The sequence below is a fragment of the Hippichthys cyanospilos genome, chromosome 18 (assembly GCF_059441005.1).
Source record: "Hippichthys cyanospilos isolate Australia breed blue-spotted pipefish chromosome 18, RoL_Hcya_1.0, whole genome shotgun sequence".
Classification (NCBI taxonomy): domain Eukaryota; kingdom Metazoa; phylum Chordata; class Actinopteri; order Syngnathiformes; family Syngnathidae; genus Hippichthys; species Hippichthys cyanospilos.
Window position 1 is genome coordinate 15,548,610 of NC_142386.1, and position 16,839 is coordinate 15,565,448.

Consider the following 16,839-nt stretch of genomic DNA (forward strand, 5'->3'; position numbering starts at 1 on the left):
AATGCGGAGGAGCAGCGGCTCGACACCTGGTCTCTCCCGGATAACTGAGCTCCTCACCCTATCTCTAGGGGAGAGCCCGGACACCCTGGGGAGGAAACTCATTTCGGCCGCTTGTATCTGGGATCTCTTTCTTTTGGTCACGACTCACAGTTCGTGATCATAGGTGAGGCAGGAACATAGATCGACTGGTAAACAGAGAGCGTTTCCCTTCGACTCAGCTCTCTCTTCACCATGACAGACCACTACAGCAGGGCTGTCGATTTCACGTTTCATCCTACCCTCACTCGAGAACAAGACCCCAAGATACTTGAGCTCATCCACTTGGGGCAGGACCTCCTCCCCGACCCGGAGAGGGCACTCCACCCTTTTCCGACTGAGGACCATGGTCTCAGATTTGGAGGTGCTGATCTTCATCCCAGCCGCTTCACACTCGGCTGCGAACCACTCTCGCGAGAGTTGGAGGTCATAGTCTGAAGAAGCCAACAGCGCCACATCATCTGCAAATAGCAGAGATGCAATGCTGAGACTCCCAAATCAGACTCCCTCAATGCTTCGGCTGCGCCTAGAAATTCTGTCCATAAAAGTAATGAACAGAATCGATGACGAAGGCAGCCTTGACGGAGTCCAACCCCTACAGAAAACAAATTTGATTTACTGCCGGCAATGCAGACCAAACTCTGACATCGGTGTTACAGGGACCAAACAGCCCATGTCAGGGCAGCCGGTACCCCGTACTTCCGAAGCACATCCCACAGAACTCCCCGGGGGACACAGTCGAACGCCTTCTCCATGTCCACAAAACACATGTAGATGTAGACTGGATGTGTGAACTCCCATGCACCCTCGAAGATCCTGCCAAGCGTTTAGAGCTGGTCCACTTTTCCACATTGAAAACCACATTGTTCCACCCGAATTCGAGATTCGACTTCCAGATGGACCCTCCTCTCCAGCAGTCCTGAATAGACTTTACCGGGGAGGCTGAGGAGTGTGACACCCCCTGTAGTTGAAACACACTCTCCGATCCCCCTTCTTAAAAAGGGGGACCACCACCCCAGTCTGCCAATCCAGGGGCGCTGTGCCCAATGTTTACACAATGTTGCAGAGGCTTGTCAGCCAGGTGAGCCCTACAACATCCAGAGCCTTTAGAAACTTTGGGTGGATCTCATCCATCCCAGGGGCCTGCTTTCCCCTCCTGAGACGCCGGATGGAGGACCAGAATTTCCTCAAAGCTGTCCGGAAGTTGTTTTCCATAGCCTCACCGAACTCCTCCCACACTCGGGTTTCTGCCTCGGCGACCGCCAAAGCTGCACACTGTTTGGCCAGTCTGTACCTGTCAGCTGCCTCTGGAGTCCCACAGGACAAAAATGGCTGATAGGACTCCTTCACCTTGGTGACATCCCTTACCGCTGGTGTCCACCAGTGGGTTCGGGGATTGCCGCATTAACCACCTTACGGCCCCTAATCTCCTTCTTACAGGGGACTCTGCCAGACGTTCCCAGCAGACCCTCATGATACGTTTGGGCCTGCCAGGTCTGACCGGTATCCTCCCCCACCATCGGGGCCAACACACCACCAAGTGTGATCAGTTGAGAGCTCCGTCCCTCTCTTCACCTGAGTGTCCAGAACATGCGACTGCAAAGCAGGTGATACGATCACTAAGTCAATCATTGAACTGCAGCCTAGAGTGTCTTGGTGCCAAGTGCACATATGGACACCCCTATGTTTGAACATGGTATTCGTTATGGACAATCTATGACGAGCACAGAAATCCAATAACAAAGCACCACTCAGGTTCAGATCGGGGGGGGGGGGGGGGGGGGGCGTTCCTCTCAATCACGCCCCTCCAGGTCTCACTGTCATTGCCCAAGCCCAAAGTCCCCCAGCAGAATGAGGGAGTCCCCGGAGGGAGTTCTCTGCAACACACCCTCCAAGGACTCCTAAAAGGGAGGGTACACTGAACTGTTGTTTGATGCATAAGCACAATGGTCAGGACCCGTCCCCCCCACCCGAAGGCAGAGGGAGGCTACCCTCTCGTCCACTGTGGTAAACCCCAATGTACAGGCGCTGAGCTGGGGGGCAATAAGTATGCCCACCCCTGCTCTGCGCCTCTCACCGTGGGGAACTTCAGAGTGGAAAAGAGTCCAATCCCTCTCGATCGGACTGGTACCAAAGCCCAAGCTGTGTGTGGAGGCAAGTTGGACTATATCTAGTCGGAGCGTCTCGGCCTCACACACCAGCTCAGGTTCCTTCCCTTCCAGAGAGGTGATAGTCCATGTCCCAAGAGCTAGCTTCTGTAGCCGGGGATCGGAGCGCCAAGGCTCCCGCTTCTGGATGCCGCCCAGCTCACACTGCACCCGACCCTTATGGCCCTTCCCACAGGTGGTGAGTCCATGGGAAGGGTGACCCATGTAGCCTCTTCGGGTTGAGCCCGGCCGAGCCCCATGGGTGCAGGGCCGGCCACCAGGTGCTCGCCAGCGAGCCCCACCCCCATGCCTGGCTCCAGAGGGGGGCTTCGGTGACCCGTGTCCAGACAAGGGAAACATGGATCCATTTGTTTTATTAATCATCAGGGGTCAATGGACCATGCTTTAATTTAGGTCATTCTCCTGTATTTTAGGTGTGGCTTTTTTTTTGTGTGTAAATGTTCCTTTTGCAATAATTAAGCAGCAGTTTGTAGCAAGTAAGCGCATGTGTTGTGTTGCTTTCACAGGACCGATTACTTCCGCAACTTCATCGACTCTTGCCTTCAGAAAATTCCACAGGATCGACCACACTCGGACGACATGCTGGGTGTAAGCTTGCAAGCTTTCTTTAAATAATTTGTGGCGGTGATGTCCATGTCAATCCACTTTTTATACACACTCACAGACATGCGCACACGTGTGTATGTGTGTGTATATATATATATATATATATATATATATATATATATATATATATATATATATATATATATACATACTTACATGGACCCCTGGTCTACAACATCTTTGCCTTATGTTGGTGTTTCAGTTTGCGACATGGATTGCTACGTTTTTTCGTCCCGTTATTTTTAGTCCAGTTATTTTTCCAGCTTTGCGACAAAAACAAGTGTCATGACCCTAGGGGTTGGGTGTATTTTTGTTGTTTTGTCTCCGTCTTCAGGCGTTTTTAGGTAATTGCTTTTCATTTCTGGTCCCATCAAGCTGCCTGCACTGCAACGCATCACTCACATGTTGGTCTGCAATTGGTCTGCATCACGACTCCCTTAGATACTGGTCCACTATTGGTCGGCGTCATGGTCAGTTCAGTGAATTCGCGTTATAATCCCAACTGCAGAACACACACAGTGGAACCCCGTGTTACAACGTCCTTGACTTACGTTATTTTCATGTTTCGATGTGAAATACTGAGTTTTTTCATCCCCTGTTTATGATATTTTCCCGATTTTGCACCCAAAACAACAGTCATGAGCCTAGGAGCTTGGTTGTATTTGTGTTGTTTCGTCTTCATCTGCAGGCGTTTTAGGTAATTACACTTATTTTCTGTTGCCATCCCTGCAACGCGTCACTACAATTCTTGTCGGCTTTTTTCTGTCTGCGTCTCCTCACGGAGATGGTGGTCTGCTATTGGTCGGCCTCACTTGTTTCAAAATGGCAGAACGATAAAGCTACGTTTGATTGTGAGTGGTTACAAAACCGTATTTATAGTGCATTTTACTGCCTAATTCAAAGTTGAAAGGGTTAGCCATGGGTCCCAAGATTCCTAGTGATGTTAAAGAGAGAAGTAAGAAGATGAGTTATATGGAAACGATCCTGGAGATAATCCTTATTAGGGAATATGGGCATACCAAGCAACACTCAAAGGTAAATAAATCCTTTCTATATTTTTTTATTTATGACGTTTTCTGATTGTATTCATGTCTATTATATACATACCTACTATATACATATATGTACATATCTATAAATACATATACATATCTATACATATCTATATACACACCAATTTTTAATATAGATGTACAATTTGATGCACAGACAGTGGGCCCCCGTGTTACGAGATTAATCCGTTCCGCGGTCGGGCTCGTAAGGAGAATTCACTATATGGCGGGCAATCTAAACCTACAGTATGTATGTTAAATAGCTAATGCATTTAGACCCCAAGGTAGAACATCAAAATTGGTCATATATATTAAAAAATGGTACCAAAATAGTATCGCAAGTGCTAAGGTATATATAATATACATGTATACAATCAGAAAATATCATAAATAAAAAATATAGAAAGGATTTATTTACCTTTGAGTGGCACTTGTTATGCCCATATTCCCCAGTAAGGGTAGCCTAGGCTAGGCTAGCTTTGTATTTCTTGATTATCTCCAGCTTCGCTTCTTTATAAAACATCTTCTTACTTCTCTCTTTAACGTCACTAGCAATCTTGGGACCCATGGCTAACCCTTTCAAGATTGAATTAAGAGGTAAAATGCACTATAAGTACGGTTTTGTAAACCAGTCGCGATAGAACAAAGCTTTACCATTCCACCATTTTGAAACGAGTGAGGCCGACCAATAGCAGACCAGCATCTGCATCATGTGACGGCAACAGAAAATAGGTGCAATTACCTATAAACCCCTGCAGATGGAGACAAAACAACACAAATACAGCCAACCCCCTAGGGTCATGACGGGAAAATATCGTAAAGGGGGGACGAAAAAACTCAGTATTCCACATCACAATATGAAAAAAACGTAAGCCAGGGATGATGTATCACAGGGGTCCACTGTGTGTATGTATATGTATATATAATATATATATATATATATATATATATGTATATACACTGTATATACAGCTATACTTGTGAGGATATACATTTGAATAATGCATTTCCTAACTTTTAATTCTGCCTTCACACTGAACGCGATTGAGTCGTAAAAGTGGACAGTTTTGTATTGTAGTCAAAGCGCATCGCAATGACGCGTCGGGCGACGCGATGGACACGTATGGAGCAACACGAGATGCCGCGCTTTATTTTGCCTGTCGCGTGAAGTTAAAAAATGTTTCACTTTTGTCGCGGCGCGACAGCCAATCACCTTCGGGAACGTTCAACGTCTCACACAGGGGGCAGGAATGAATCTTGGCGGCCGGTTTGCGGTCACTGGGAGATATCCAACATGGCCAGCTGAGCTTTCAATACAAAAACGGAGCCAAGCAAGAGCACTCACCTGGCTTGTAATATGGCGGAAAGGAGAACTTGGGACAGCTGGTATGTGCAGCATTTGCTTTCTCTTTTAATAGCTGGCGAACCGTAGTTACTGTGCCAAGATAATGATAGTGCAGCATTAACAGCTCAGTATTTAGCACGGTATCAGCCACTTGATTGCGACATTGAAACATTTTTTTTTTGGCAGACGAATATTGACGCAAAGCGAGGGACGTGCAGAATTTAAAAAAAAAAGAATAAAGGTGCTGCCGGAGAAAATATTGGCTCTGCTACACCCCAGAAAAGTGAAGGTTTTCAGCAATGCTCTCCTTTCCGGATCCACAGTAAAGTGTACAGCAAGCTCGCTCCGCACCCTTCGCTTGGCAAAAAGTGACTTCACAAAAATGATCCTTTTGACCCCGCGACAAAACGCCTCGCTTTCGGGCATAGCGACGCAACAATTTGCGATTTATTTTTATTTTTATTAAGAAAGCTTTTTATAAGGAAGGGTTGAAAAAAATAAATGGATCCCAGAAACTTTGTAAGGACAAACAAAGTCCAACTGTCCAATTTTTCAGTGATATAAATTTGAATGGTTTAAAAATTTGTCCCACAACTGATGATTGGCAAAAATGGTTTTCCTCTAGAAGGTAGACCATTTGAGAACAACTGCACCATCCAGAGCAGGGGTCAAACTCATTTAAGCTTGTGGGCCGCATGAAGGAAAATCTGTTCTTAAATGGGCCGGACCAATAAAATCATGGTATACATTTATATAACTTTAAAAAACAACTTAATTTATTTAATTGATTTATTATTGTTTTTTAATACTGTCAAAAATAAAACAAGTACATCACTATTAATAAAATATTCATCGTATAATATTAATAATATAAGACCTAGAAAAACTTCTCGCATCAAACTTGTTCCTAGCGTGTTTGTTTTTGTTGAAAGATCACCCATACCACAACATATGAAACAATTGATTTAATCCAGACAGAGTGGGAAAGTACACGAGGCCTCGGGCCAGTCCTGCACAGGTCCGAGAAGAAAATGGCAACCTTTCACCTTCCACATTCAGTTTTTATACCCTTTTGTGGCATGCAGTCCCACTGTGGAATGCAGGTGTATGTGTGTGTGTGTGTGTGTGTGTGTGTGTGTGTGTGTGTGTGTGTGTGCGTGTGGGTGTGTGCGTGGGGATGGTGTCTTCAAAGGTCTTTGTTCTTTGGAAGAGGAAGGAAGTCTGAGCACAATAAACTCTGACTGATATCTTCTCTTGATGGCCACAACTGGCCTTTTGTTCTTGGTGGAATGTTGTGTCAGGGAATACCATTTGTTCCTTTCGGAGGTGACGACTTGACAGGTCACAGCTCATGGCAACCAGCATTTATGTAAACAAAGATGTAACAAAGATTTTTTTTTTTTAAATCTCGATTAAGGTTCCTTTTTTCGGCAAGATTAAAACAAATCTGGCGGACTAACAGGGCGATTCTACCTCATCTGCCGCGTTCCGCTCCGTTCCGCAACGACGGAAGCACACCCCCGCCCACTGCTTAGTGTTTCCGATCCGCCTCCATGCACCGCGTTGCGTCACACATTCCTACCATTCCTTGGGAAATCAAACTACGCATGCGCGGAGATTACCAACTCGGTCGTTTGTGGAAAGTTTGCTTGGATAACACTTCATTCCATAAGGCTTAAGGAGGGGTTCTCGGGTCTCCGAAGGCGACTCTACACGGGTCCCGTTCACTGTGAAGCCGCGAATGCCGTGCCAAAACAGCGTGTGGTCAAATCTTCTCTCTTTTATTTTTCTTTCAGCGCGAGCCGAGCACTCACCCTCCTCTCGCGCACACGTCAATAAAATGCGCTAACACATTAATTCAAAAATAGACAACAAATGTGAATAAATGAAGACACAATACATACTAAATATTTTACACATGCTTCATTTACAATGGGCGAGTACGTACATACAACGTTCGTTTTAACTTAGAAATGAATTAATTGAATCGAGACTCAGACAATAATACTGTATCTGTTTGTACACACGTTAGTGCCATTTAACAGGAAGAAAGCGTTTGCTCCTTTTGTCTCGATGGCAATAGCACAGACGAGCAGAAGCTTGCACTCGCATTTGGCTTCATTCAATTAATCAGCAAAGGAGAACGCAATTTTGCTTTTTTAACCGGATGTAGACCATGTTCAAACGGCTGTCCCGAAGTTATTTCGGTATAAAATCAATTCTTTTTTTCCCTCAGAAAGACTTTAATGACTTTAATGCTTGTCGAGTTTGTCTTTGCGTTTCATTTCCAATAATAAATCATTTTTTATTGACATAGATGCCAATGCTTAAGGTCGCGCCGGTCTGTGGGTTAAAAAAAAAAAAAAGGTCTGCAAAGCTGACTTCGATGTACGCTAATGCTAACATTAGCTGGTTGAGCAATATATATATATATATATATATATATATATATATATATATATATATATATATATATATATATATATATATATATATTTATATATATAATTTTTTTATAATAACTTTATTTAACCACTTCCACCGTTAAACATGGTAGACCAATATAGCACGGCCTTCCTGCCTGGTACGTCACGTTCTGCGTGAGGCCTCTAGATGGCGATCTTTTGACTCAATTGGCTATTGCAGCTGTCTAACACAAGTATGGGGCCATACATAATACGTCATTGAAAACTGAACAAAAGCCTTCATACTGTTCAAGCTAACGCCTAAGCGCCTCCCAGCTAAGCAGACATGAAGTCTGCCTAGTGATACACTTTAGCTGAATTCTAATTGGCTAAAAACTCTACAGGCAGCACTTGTAGGAGTATACATATGGATATATGACACAAAAAAAAGAAAATGGAGAATTTTATATATATATATATATATATATATATATATATATATATATATATATATATATATATATATATATATATATATATATATATATATATAGTAAAATTTTAAAAAGAGATTGACTTTTATTGTAGATATAATTATTATAGATTATTATAGTTATGATCGTGTCAGGTTATATTATACCAGCAGAGAAGGTGTTGCCGGCCCTGACGGCCCACCACTGGTAGTTTGCCACAACAAGGCTAGTTTGAAATACAGTAATCCCTCGTTTATTGCGGGGGTTACGTTCCCAAAATAACATGCGCAAAGTGAAATCCGTGAAGTAGCCAGCTTTAATATTATTTTATTTTTAATTATTTTACAATGCAATACTAAACTATAGAATAAAACCAAAAATCAAAACCTGTTTTAAAGCTCCAAGTTTGTTTAAAACAATCATTTTAATATAGTAATACAAAGTTGGAAACATTGTCACTTGCGTATTTCACAGTCCCAGCTGTGCCTCTTTGTCCTGACTCTGCTCTGCTTTAGTGTCTGTTTCTATTGAAGGCGCAGGAGTCTTTCTTCCAGAGAAAAACATTGTTATGGGTTGTTGTATCATAACAATACACTTGACATTTCAATTTATTACAAAAGAAATCTAGGTAAAAGTCAGATTTCCAAAGCTGCGCATTTCTCCGTTGCTGTATGGGTCTACATAGTGTGAGCGTTTGCTCTCGGTATGCCTACGAGTCACGTGATCGGCTCCCAGAGACCAAGCTGTCAATCAATGTGCTTAATAGCACGTTCTCACACGGCAGTTACAGGAGAGACACAGGAGAGAGGAAAGCAAGCGTTTGGATCCTCTTGCCTTTTGTAATAAATTGACAAGTGAAAAACCAACACAGTGCAGCGTCAATATTTTATTTCAAGACAACAGTAAAGCCCTTGAGCCAATCAGGATTGAGAGCACAATGCGCTGTAAAAATTATCCACACTGTAAAAAATCCATGAAGCAGCGAACTCGTGAAAAATGAAAAGCGATACAGCGAGGATTTACTGTACAAACATTTGGCTCTCTGACAAATATAATTTGACTAGATTATTGTCATGATTACTGTCGTGATCGGGTATGGCGAGTGGAGTGCGGATGTGCAGGAGGATGGACCAAGAGTGCAAGGAAGCCAGGAGGGGATGTTATCAAAAATTTGAATCCAACTGAAAGGCTAAATAAACCAGAAAGCTCTACAACTAACCCACAACAGAAGAAAACCGAGGCAGAACGTGACAATTACACCTTTATGTAACATTGTATCAACATTAGTAAAGAAAGAAAGACAGGAATATTGATGTACACAAATATTTACTGTGCTAAGTGTTTTCTGTCTGTAACGAGAAAAATTTGAAATGCATCAATATGTTTGAACTAAAAAAAAAAAAAATTAAATAGGAGAGCCATTTACAATGTCCCATTACAGCAAAATAAAGCATGGGCCCACTTTTTGCGAAGTCTTGCTAACTCCAACAATATTGACAAATTTAACAACAGAATATTTTTCCAGTTAAAATGGTGGGTTTCAACTTCCCAACATTTCAATCAGGAAAGGAGAATAACGATTTGTTTGAGAGCCTTTATTGTGTGTACACCGAATTGCCCAGATAAAAATGACATTAACATGCATACGGGGTCATATGCTCGGCTCACGTTCATAGCAACAGAAAACGTATTTGATGGGAAAACAAGGCCATGAGCAAGGAGCATCAAAAAGCTAGCAAGTCAATGGTTGTCATGACGAATATCCTCATTGCCACATTGTCCCGCAGCATGCATTCCTGCAGCGCGAACGTCCTGGCTCGGTCCTGATGGATCTTATCATGAGGACCAAGGATGCCGTACGCGAGCTGGACAACCTACAGTATCGCAAGATGAAAAAGATCCTCCTGCAAGAAGCCCACAACGGACCCGCACCAGAAGCGCCTGACCCAGACGAGGTGGGGCAAGACAGATGTATTGTACTTGGACATACGCTCGTACCTTTAGTTACTTCACATATTTGTCAATTGTAGCCCGTTAGATACAGTGAAGGAATCAAGAATGCACAGACATACTTAAAGGGGACATCAAGTCCAAAATGTTCTTGAATGTAATATGTTCTCTTGTCTGTATGTGGCATTGTGATGAATTTTGCGTTAAAGCAGCAAAATCCATCTCAAAAGGGTGGCCATTTTGCTACTTGATGTTGACTGAAAATGACATCACAGTGGCTCAGGTAACAATAGATCCCAGCACAGCTTCCAAACATCACATGAGCAATCTCGGAAAACAGGTGAACCATGATTGACGTTTCTTTGAATGACTGCATATGCTTTAAGCGAGCAATATTGGTACAAGGGTGGGAGCTAATAATTTACCAATTGGTTTGTTGAATGTGATTCGTTATTTATTTTTTTTACCTCCATTCAGAATCTGAACTGTTTTTCTCAAATGGATTATGACACACTTTCTGGCTTGCTCTGTAACAACCAGAGATGGGCAACTTACAGTATTTTGCTGGTGTCATTTGTCAGAGCCCCGCCCCCCTTTCTGTCATCGTCGGTACGTCATTTTTCGAGCAGGGCAAAACTGCAATCATTGGTCTGTCAGTCCGTCAGTGTATTTTTGACTACTCTTCCATCCATCACTACTAATGGGCAAAATTTGCCTTTTTTTTCTTGTCCGTCATTGAATTTTGCCCACCTATTAACCCTTTACCCACCACTAGAGGACAAAATTTGCTAATTTTTTCCAACCTTCCCTCTGCCACTAGAGGGCGAAATTTGCCTACTTTTTCTTAGCTAATGTTCATTAGGCACTAATCTACGTCTGACTGCCCTCATTCTATTTTTTTCTGTTTTAGCATCTACACTAAAACAAGATCAGATCTGTGAATTGTAGTTATACTGCAATTTAGACACTGTTCAAAGCCATGTATCCGTCATTTAAGGGAAAATCAGAGAACATGTATGATCCAAGTCCTAAGCTTATCCACTGGATGGCATTAACATGCCTTAAATGGCTATGATTCGAGGTAAGTCAGCTATCTCTTTATACCCATACCTGTCTTACATTTTTAGAAGACAGTTTCATTACCATTTGTCTAGATTTCATCTGTCACGTACACTACTAGTAAAATAAAGTATTGCTGAGGTTGAATTTATAATAAAAAAAAAAAATCTTTTGTTCGGGAATTTAAAAAATAAAATGCAAATTGGGTGCAGGCCATTGGTTGCTTGAAAGAGTGACCACCTGCAATGTAATTACATCCCTGAATCCTCTATTAGCGAGACATTTTTTCATGTAAAACATAATTAAACCCAAAATAACACAAAGAAATCTCAACACTTAATTCTAAACATTACTTTTAATGTTATATAACTTGGTCAGCAAGATTGTGTACAGAATGCGTTTTGCACCATGCACAATATGAAACTTTAATTACTGTACTGTCCCATTGTGTGTGTTCAGGAGCTGGACTCAAGCGGGTGGTGCACCGGCACAGTAAATAGTGTGGGCAGCAACCAGTCCATCCCCAGCATGTCCATCAGTGCCAGCTCGCAAAGCAGCTCTGTCAACAGCCTCAACGACGACAGCCGCAGCCAGCATGACCTCATGGACGGAGACCACACCGTCATGTCCAACAGCTCCGTCATACACTGCAAAAGCGTAAGTGCGCTCACTGAGGGATTCCAGAATAGGAGATGAACCACTCACTCACTGCAAAGTTGGAAATGGTAATTGGTGTGGCCATGCAGAAAAGAATTTGTATATTTTTCAATTTAATGCATTCTGCTGTAAAAATAACAGTTTCTTTAACACGTTGCTAGTTTTTGCAAAGCAGTGTACTTGATTAAACTTAGGGATACACGATAATTCTTTTATTTCCACGATACTGTGAAATGATAACATCCTGCTTCTCCATACTGATGACATAACTGTTTCTAATACTACATGTATCTGTTGTTGCAACCTACGTCGGACTGTGAAAGCCCTAGTTTAACAAATCCTGCTCTTCCTTTGGTTAGCACCTGCCCTGTTGCTATTCGCTTCATTTTTTGTGATGTGGGGGAGCTAACGCAGATGCTTGGGTAAATGAGGCAGTGTTTTGTTGTTTGAGTCAACCTGAGCTTTGGTCCAGCCTTGAAGAAATAGAGACCTGATACACTCCAAAATGTCTGCTGGTGCTGGGTAATGCCTCCAGGCCTCTAGGATGATATGCTCAAACAATTGTCATTTAAAGGGTTCTCTAACTTCCGCAGAACACCACTCCCCTCCTCCAGCCCAAGGACCAGCAAGTGATAACAAACTTTAATAAGCTGTATACAAAAGTTACATTTTTTGCAGAGGAAACACTGAATGAACCACTCACAAAACATTTGTACAGGCACAATTTTTAAATTAAGACAGACCCCAAACATTCTTGGAATTTTCATGCGTGACGTGACGACATTTTTACATAGCAAAAAAAAAAATCACTCACCATAGGTTAGGGCTGCACAATTAATCAAATTTTAATCGCGATCACAATATTGGCTGCCATAATTAATTAAGATGATCCTCGACGATATTAACATTTAAAAAGCTGCCTCCGTAGTACATGTCAAATCAAACAATTTCAGCCATCCTACCACTAGGGGGCAAACGCAAGGTTAAGACTTCATTAAGTTTAAGAAATAGCAAGAGAGCAAATCCTGCCAGATGGGCGGCAGCTTGGTTTATGCTTGACGCGGTTTATGCTTCAGCGCGGCTCCACGCGTCAAAATGACATCTTTTTGGCAGCCACTCCCCTTCGCGCGGTGTCCGCTCTGGCCAGATTTTCCACAACACATACCATCCGGAATTTCTGTCCTGCGTGGAAGCGCTGGGCGGAAATATGGCGGTCAAACGATTGCTCATGGAAGTTCGCCGCTAAATACCGTCAACCACTCCTGGCGAGTATGCACATAGCGGTGAGGAGTCTGATAAAAAAAATAAAATAAAATATTGGAAGAATTTCGATCATTTCAATCTACCAGTGTTGTTTGTATGCTGTAGACTCCATTTACTGCCACCAGTATGGGAGAATATTGGCTGACTGCGGGGGAAAGCCGCACCGAGTATAAAGTGCTGCAAAACGCGTGCTGGCGAGATTCCGCGCGTCTTCTTTCACGTGTGAAGAGTGGGATGCGATGACAACGCTGAAGTTTGTGCCGGAGGCGCGCTCCTGAGACTTCAGGTTTCAATCCCACTTTAAAAGCATTTAGATGACAATGTTTCTCACATGTTTGCACGACAAAACTCTCTGCTTTCTCCCCACCTAATACACAGTCCTAGTTTTTTTTTTTTTTTCTTGAGACCCATTTTGAATAATCCAATTAGCAAAAAATTTGAATAAACTCATTTTTAAATGACCAAAAATTACATTTTGACTGCTCGGTTTATACTCATTTCAAGACTTTTAGCAGCCTTCCATCAGCACCAGAGTGAAATGGTGTTGAGTTTCTTACCTGATTCCTAATATATACCTTACTAACTGTCAAATGATACCCATTTTGGAAAATCCAATTAAAATTGGAATAAATTGGGTTTGAAATGACCAAAAATGACTTTCTGACTGCTAAGTCCATACTCACTTCGAGTTATTCTGGTACTTTTGTACTGGTTTTTCTTGCAAAAAACTTTAAGGGATGTTGTAGGTGTTGTTACAGGCCTGTTGTTGTTATACAGTATGTGCTTGGGTCTAAGTAGGCCTCATTTTTTTTTCATTGGTTTGCACTCAGCAAGTAAGTTTGCTGTGTTGCCCTGTGTGCCAGGTTTTTGCCATAATTATTATTTATCTATTTTAGTTTATTATTATTATTTTTAAATTTCAAGCCTTGAAGCCTTGTTTACATATACTGCTTGTTTTTAAAAAAGTGCAATAAATAGACCTGTTTGATCAAACATGATTAATAATCATGATTAATAATAGTGATTTCAATATTGACCAAAATAACGATGATTATTATTTTGGACATAATTGTGCAGCCCTACCATAGGTGCATTTCAACCAACCGTGTATGGTTGTATTGTAACAAGTACAGAGCAGTGTCGTACACATATTTTCTGAACAACTGAAGCGATTAGCTTAGCTGTAGCTCGGCATAGCTGCTCTGTACTCTGGATAGCCTTTGCTTTTGTTTACCTTGTCTCTGCCGCCCGCGGCGTCTGCCAGGCCGGCACGTGTCCCTTGTCAGCTTTCTCATCGAGGGATGTTGAAAGTGTGGGGAAAAGCCTCTAGAACAGTGGTTCTTAACCTGGGTTCGATCGAACCCTGGGGGTTCGGTGAGTCGGTCTCAGGGGTTTGGTGGAGCCTCCGCCGCAGAGGTCCACCCCTCAGTCTAGTCTGCAGTTAGTGGGCACAGTCATTGAAAGCGTCCTGCTCTGAGATTTCCTACCATGCACTGTGTTGGTTTTGTTATTTGAACAAGGTGATATTAATGCACAATTCATTTCATGCACCAGTAAAAAAAAATCATATTTTATTTTTTACTAAAGAAGGGTTCGGTAAATGAGCATATGAAACTGGTGGGGTTCGGTGCCTCCAACAAGGTTAAGAACCACTGCTCTAGAACTTATAAATTTCTGCTGGAATCCAGTGTTTATTCAGTCCATATGATTATCCATCCATACAGTTTTGCCTGAAAATTAATGGCTAAAATGAGGGATTTTAACCACAGTAAATTTTATGACAAGATTTTTTTTTTTTTTTTTTTTTTTTTATGAAATTGACATTGTGCAACTAATTTCTAGCTGCATTTTGTTGCAGTGAGAGATTATAATTGCTAGAAAAACGATCTGTAGTGAAAATGCATAGTGCTTGTCAAATGTTTTTGTTCTTTTTGGGCGGGGGATCAAAATAGTGACAAAAATGATTTAATTTATCATAGGGATGGACTGAACTGAGCTTAAAACATGATTGTTGAACAACTTTTTAAATTTGCATTCCCTCCTGAAATTTTCAAAAAATAGTTCTGAGTTTAACACAGATCTTTATCAGCTGTAAGAATTTTAAAACAGGCCAATACGATATTCATTAAAATGCTGAATATCGGCACCCAGCCAGTCCATAGATTCCATCCATAGATCCATACTTACATCGCAAATCTTTACAGTCAAAGCAACACAAAATGTAAATTTTTGCAAAGAATTCAGTGTATTTTGCATGAAGATTCTTGCATGTTTGAAGTTGGGTTTGTCGTTAGGGGGAAGAGGAAGTTTTCCTGGGGGATCAGGCGTCAGGAGGCCAACCTTGGGAGCCTAGCACTGCAGTAGCGTCATCAGCAGTGCCGCCTCGACCACCCAGGAGGCATCAACGCAACCGAGAGCACTTTGCCACCATCCGCACTGCCTCGCTTGTAAGACTACACATACACAAAGTCGCAAAGCTTCTCGTCCACTTACTATACCTCACTGCTGTTTGATTAGTTTATGGACATTATTTGAATGTGACAGTGTCTTACATAGATGAGGAATAAACTATCCATCCAATCAACCATTTTCTATAGCCGCTTATCTTCACAAGGGTTGCAGGCTGGTGCCTATCTCAGCTGACTTCGGGCAGTAGGCGGGGGACACCCTGAACTGGTTGCCATCCAATCGCAGGGCACACAGAGACGAAAATTCCATAAACTAAACCCATAACAGAAAAAAATGACAGAACGTGACAGAAAATGGCATAATAATCCCAAAATGATGATCGGTGTTAATACTGTGTGTGCACGCTGCACATGTACTCCTCCACCATGTCCCCATGGTTGAAAAACTTTATCCCTGAATGCTTTACCTTGAGCGATGTACATAAAGTAACTACCTTTTTTAAAAGATTTGCTATCACTGTTACTTAATTAATTACTTATTTTGTCACTTTGAAAAAAGGTAAATGCGTATAAATCTTTTATTTTCTAATTCTTTACCTGCAATAAATGATCAAATAATTTAATGTTTATTATTTTATCCAACATTTCATTAAAATGTTTGGAAACTGTTTGACTTAGAACTTTCTTTTTTTTTAATATGGGTTGCATTGAATGAGGTAAATGAATACAAACCAAATGCAAATTAGAGTTTTAGTAAAAAGTGGTCATTAAATTTGTAATATTGTTGATGATGATGATGCTGGGGGGCGGCGGCGGCCGATCCAGGTGACACGGGAGATGCAAGAGCATGAGCAGGACTCGGAGCAGCGCGAGCAGATGTCGGGCTACAAGCGCATGCGACGGCAGCATCAGAAGCACCTGATGGCGCTGGAGAACAAGCTGAAAGGTGAGATGGATGACCACCGTCTGCGTCTGGACAAGGAGCTGGAGGCCCAGAGGAACAACTTTACCCAGGAGATGGACAAGCTACTCAAGAAGCACCATGCCTCCCTGGACAAGGACGTAAGCATTCATTACTGCAGCCCAATCCAAGAGCTCAGTCTGCGACATTGTTTCTTGCGCGCTCATACCAACTTGTCTGTTTTTGTAGCTGAAGACGTTTGCCAGCGATGAGAAGAAATTCCAGCAACACATTCAGTTGCAGCAGAAGAAGGAGCTCAGCGGTTTTCTGGAGTCACAGAAGCGCGAATACAAGCTGCGCAAGGAGCAGCTCAAAGAGGTTAACAAAATACTTTTTTTTATTGGAGGGGGTGAATAGAAATGATGTACGGTAGATCCATGTCTCCCTCTTCTTTGTACTTTCTTCCCTTCTCATTTTTTTCCCTCTTTTTCTTCCCTCCTGCCTGGTCTTTACCAT

General features: G+C 42.2%; 1 protein-coding gene across 7 annotated transcripts in view; it reads left to right on the top strand.

The window, feature by feature from the left end:
* Nucleotides 1-16,839, top strand: part of LOC148409142 (serine/threonine-protein kinase TAO1-like) — an 85,961-nt gene that overhangs the window by 50,933 nt on the left and 18,189 nt on the right. For all 7 annotated transcript variants that reach the window (XM_088441508.1, XM_088441513.1, XM_088441507.1 and 4 more), the window contains 6 exons: nt 2,711-2,792; nt 9,873-10,040; nt 11,554-11,751; nt 15,309-15,461; nt 16,248-16,484; nt 16,573-16,701. In XM_088441508.1, coding sequence (XP_088297634.1) covers nt 2,711-2,792; nt 9,873-10,040; nt 11,554-11,751; nt 15,309-15,461; nt 16,248-16,484; nt 16,573-16,701 — 967 coding nt within the window. The remainder of the gene's footprint in view (nt 1-2,710; nt 2,793-9,872; nt 10,041-11,553; nt 11,752-15,308; nt 15,462-16,247; nt 16,485-16,572; nt 16,702-16,839) is intronic.